The 4,099-nt window shown below is 49.6% G+C and overlaps 1 protein-coding gene across 1 annotated transcript in view; it reads left to right on the plus strand.

Moving 5' to 3' along the window:
* The window catches only part of LRRTM4 (leucine rich repeat transmembrane neuronal 4), a gene marked incomplete at its 5' end in the record, with an annotated part of 1,368 nt that extends 325 nt beyond the window's left edge, over positions 1-1,043 (plus strand). Inside the window, one exon of the mRNA XM_009075851.1 lies at positions 1-1,043. This exon is cut by the window's left edge and continues 325 nt beyond it. Coding sequence (XP_009074099.1) covers positions 1-1,043 — 1,043 coding nt within the window.
* Between the last annotated feature and the right edge of the window lie 3,056 nt (positions 1,044-4,099).

Raw genomic sequence — 4,099 nt, forward strand, 5'->3', positions numbered from 1 at the left:
TGCCGATCCGCGTGTTCCAGGACTGCAGGAACCTGGACTTCCTGGACCTGGGCTACAACCGCCTGCGCAGCCTGTCCCGCAACGCCTTCGCCGGCCTGCTCAAGCTGACCGAGCTCCACCTGGAGCACAACCAGTTCTCCAAGATCAACTTTGCCCACTTCCCACGCCTCTTCAACCTGCGCTCCATCTACCTGCAGTGGAACCGGATCCGCTCCATCAGCCAAGGGCTGACGTGGACCTGGAGTTCCTTGCACAACTTGGATTTATCGGGCAATGACATCGCAGGGGTAGAGCCTGGGACCTTCCAGTGCCTCCCCAACCTGCAAAAGCTGAACCTGGATTCCAACAAACTCACCAACATCTCTCAGGAGACCATCAACACGTGGATCTCGCTCATCTCCATCACTCTGTCCGGAAATATGTGGGAATGTACTCGAAGCATCTGCCCTCTGTTTAATTGGCTTAAGAACTTCAAGGGCAATAAGGAAAGCACCATGATATGTGCAGGCCCCAAACACATCCAGGGCGAAAAAGTGAGCGACGCGGTGGAGACGTACAATATCTGTGCCGAGATCCAGGTGGTGGTCACCGAGAGACCCTACCAGGCACCCAGGACCCCCCAGAGACCAGTGTCCATCCCCAAACCCACCGTTTCCAAACTGGAAAGCCACCAGCCGACGTCTGTGGTGCCCAGCCCCTCCGCAGAGCTGCCCACGCCCGGCGTGGAGCCCGAGTACGAGCACGTGTCCTTCCACAAGATCATCGCGGGCAGCGTGGCGCTCTTCCTCTCCGTGGCCATGATCCTGCTGGTCATCTACGTGTCCTGGAAGCGTTACCCTGCCAGCATGAAGCAGCTCCAGCAGCACACGCTCATGAAGAGGCGCAGGAAAAAGGCCAGGGAGTCTGAGAGGCAAATGAACTCCCCTTTGCAGGAGTATTACGTGGACTACAAGCCAACAAACTCTGAGACCATGGATGTATCTGTCAATGGATCTGGGCCCTGCACCTATACCATCTCTGGCTCCAGGGAATGCGAGGTATGAACCATGATCCTCCTAAAACCATTTCAGCTGCTGGGAAGGAGAGGTAAATGTTTGAAGCTCTTGAGGTATCTCTAAATGCTAGAAAGATTAATGACATGATTTTGTTTTGTTGCTTTGGGGGTTTGCTCTCTATGAAAGGTTCGCTCGCTAAATCCCAATGGTGATTGGGAAGGGATGGTGATTATTTTGAGACTTATTATGAAATAGATTAAGTTGAAGTCAACAACTGTGATGAAGGCATCTGGAGTGTTATTCCCCTCCTGTTTGCACCCATTTTATGAGCTGTGGCTACAAGAGAATCCTGATTTTGATGTATTGGTGGATGTAGAGGAGTTGAAGAGCATTTCCTGTTTCAAAATTAAATATGGAAGCCTCTTTACTCGAGACTCCACATGGAATCTTGAGGGGTTTATGGCCTATTGAAAGACGATGGCAAAGATTTTGTGCATTTTTGGTCTGGTTCAGGGGACAGCAGAGCTGCAGCACGGCCTTGTTTTCCTGGAGGCTCAGGGACACACAGGCTCCTTTGAGCTCCAGCCTTGGTCAAACAGCAGTTTGCAAACATCTGGGCTGGGAGAGGGGCACTCCTGGGCTTTAAAATTTCATTTTAGTCATCTGTGAAGGTTTAGACAGCTCTGATGGGGCTGATTTTCATACGCTCGAGGCCGTGATAGGAATTGACTCAGCAACATGGGAGACAAACAGGAAAAGCTCTCGGTGCTGCTTTGCTGTTGTTTGGCTTTGGCAAGAAAATACCAAATTGTTCACTGCTTTGTTGTCAATGACTCTACTACTGTGTATGCAAGGAATGATTTTGCTTTGAATGCTGATGGTTAGTTGTAGCTGGTAAAGGAGGATTTTCACCAGTCCATTGCAGTATTTGGTCTTTAATCCTGGGGACTGTGGTTGATTTTACTTCTCTGGTTGTGGCTGTCTTACCTGAGCGTGTTTAATGTGCCTGCTGGAGTTTATTCGGATCCACTGATGCAGATTGGGGTTGGGGTGGCAGTTTTGAGCCATGACTTTGGCAGCAGATGCTGGGAGAGGTGTGTCCTGGGTCTGCTGCCCTGGGCTCTGGATTTAACTTGCTGACAGTAGGATGTCTCTATGGGGTTTCATACTTGGCACCTGAAATCTCCAGCTGATTTTGGACCTTGAAGCTAAAGGGAAAGGAAAAAAAAAGCATGTTTTGGGATTGCTTTCTCTGGAGCAGTGTTGTCTCAAAATCCATGTCCCTGTCATTTCTCTCAGTGCTGTGGGAATAAAGTGTGGGGATTTTTCCTTCCCTGCTACCAGCACAGGTAGAAAGTAAGTGATGCTAAAGTTGCTTTAAATTTTCCCTGCCTGTCACAGGGAGCAATGATTTGGCCTGAAAGGCTTTGTCCTTTCACACTCAGCTTTAGCACCACAGGTTTCATTAGCTTGTACAAAATGTTGTTTGGTAAAACACCAGGGAGACAACTGAGCCTGCATGTCATAGCTGAACATCATGTGGTGAAAGCATCACCTCCAGTGGATCACAGAAGATAGGGGTGATGTGCTGTGGTCTGGGAGCCAGAAATTTGGATCAGGACAAGGTCAGTGTGGTGTCAGCTCCTCCACGTTGGTGTGGGTTGTCACACACAGTGTTAAACACCAGAGGACTCCAGTTCACCTGCTTTCCAGGTGCTGTCGCAGCACCACAACAGCTTTATCCAGGTTAAATGAAGCTGCTGCACAACTTTGCAGGACTCAGGGTGTTTGTTGTGGTGTCCATGGGGCTCTGCTCCTGGTGTAGAGCAGTTTGAGCACACAGAACATGCTGTGCCAGGCTGTGTCTCACAGGTCACTGGTGGCTTCTCATGCACTGGCTGTTAGCACACTAATGGAGACCCATAAATAATGGAGCACCATAAAGACTTCAGGGGCTGCAAACCAGATCATTGAAGGCACATGTGGCACCCTAAGCCCCCACTGAAATAGTCTTCAACTTGGATTTGACATTCTTCGTCTCCATAGCTACGAGGTTCACTTGTAAAAGGAGAGAGATGCACTGTACAGCACTTAAAAATGGTTAAAAAAAAAAAAAACAAAACACCCTTGCAGAGTTTTCAGCAGTGCTAAGGGGAAAATAAGAAAATGGAACACCTCATTATTTCCTAATTTACCCTAATGCACATAGTGTGGAAAACTATTACTTTAGGCAAGTGAAATGTAGCTCAGGCCCATCCTCCCCTGGGGCTGTGTCTCCTTCCCTGTACTCAGGCTGAGGTTTCTCCCCAGAAAGAACCACCCAGAGGGGACAAGAGTGCCCAGAATTCACTGGTCAGGAGTTGGTTGGTTTTACTTCCTGCAGCAGTAGCATCCAAAGGATTGTCTGTGTGTGTCCTCCCCCACACCTGTCAGCAGCTGAGGAGTCCAAAAATTGTGTCTTCAGGACACAGAAGGGTCAGAGCTGCCTGAGCAGATGCTGCTGCTGCTAATTACCATGGTGGTAATGGATGTTTCTGAGCTCAGGTGAACATACCTGTTACCTGCACGTTGTGGGTTTGAGGAATCCAGCTCAGCTCACCCACAAACCTCTTGTTTGCCATGGCAGAACGTGCTGAGGTATCTACACAGGTTCTTTTTTTCTCCAGAATGCAGAAGCAGGGACAGTGTTTGTGGTTCTTTGATGAGACTTGGAGCTCACAGCAGAGGTGCAGGAGAGCTGCCCTGGGCTGAACCTGACTCTGTGAGCAGAGGAGCTGTGGGTTTGCTTTGGGGAGCTGCTTTTTGCAGCCTCTGCTGCAGGAATCAGCTCTGCTGCTGCAGAGGGAGAGCCCAGGCCAGGCTGGGAGTGACTCTTGGCACCAGTGGGGTATAATCACTGACACCTGCCTGTGCTGTTCTGTTTAGTCTATTGGCAGGGGCTGCAGAAATAACTGGAGGCCTGTGATTTTGGCTCCTGCCATCCAGTGAGCAGACTGCTGCTCACTCGTTTTGGGTTTGTGCATGTGCATCTCCTTCCCTCTCCCTTCCACATTTATTTGTACATTTGCTGAAGGTCTGGGAGCCATAAAAAGCAATTTCATGAG

The sequence above is a fragment of the Acanthisitta chloris genome, unplaced genomic scaffold (assembly GCF_000695815.1).
Source record: "Acanthisitta chloris isolate BGI_N310 unplaced genomic scaffold, ASM69581v1 scaffold23775, whole genome shotgun sequence".
NCBI lineage: Eukaryota > Metazoa > Chordata > Aves > Passeriformes > Acanthisittidae > Acanthisitta > Acanthisitta chloris.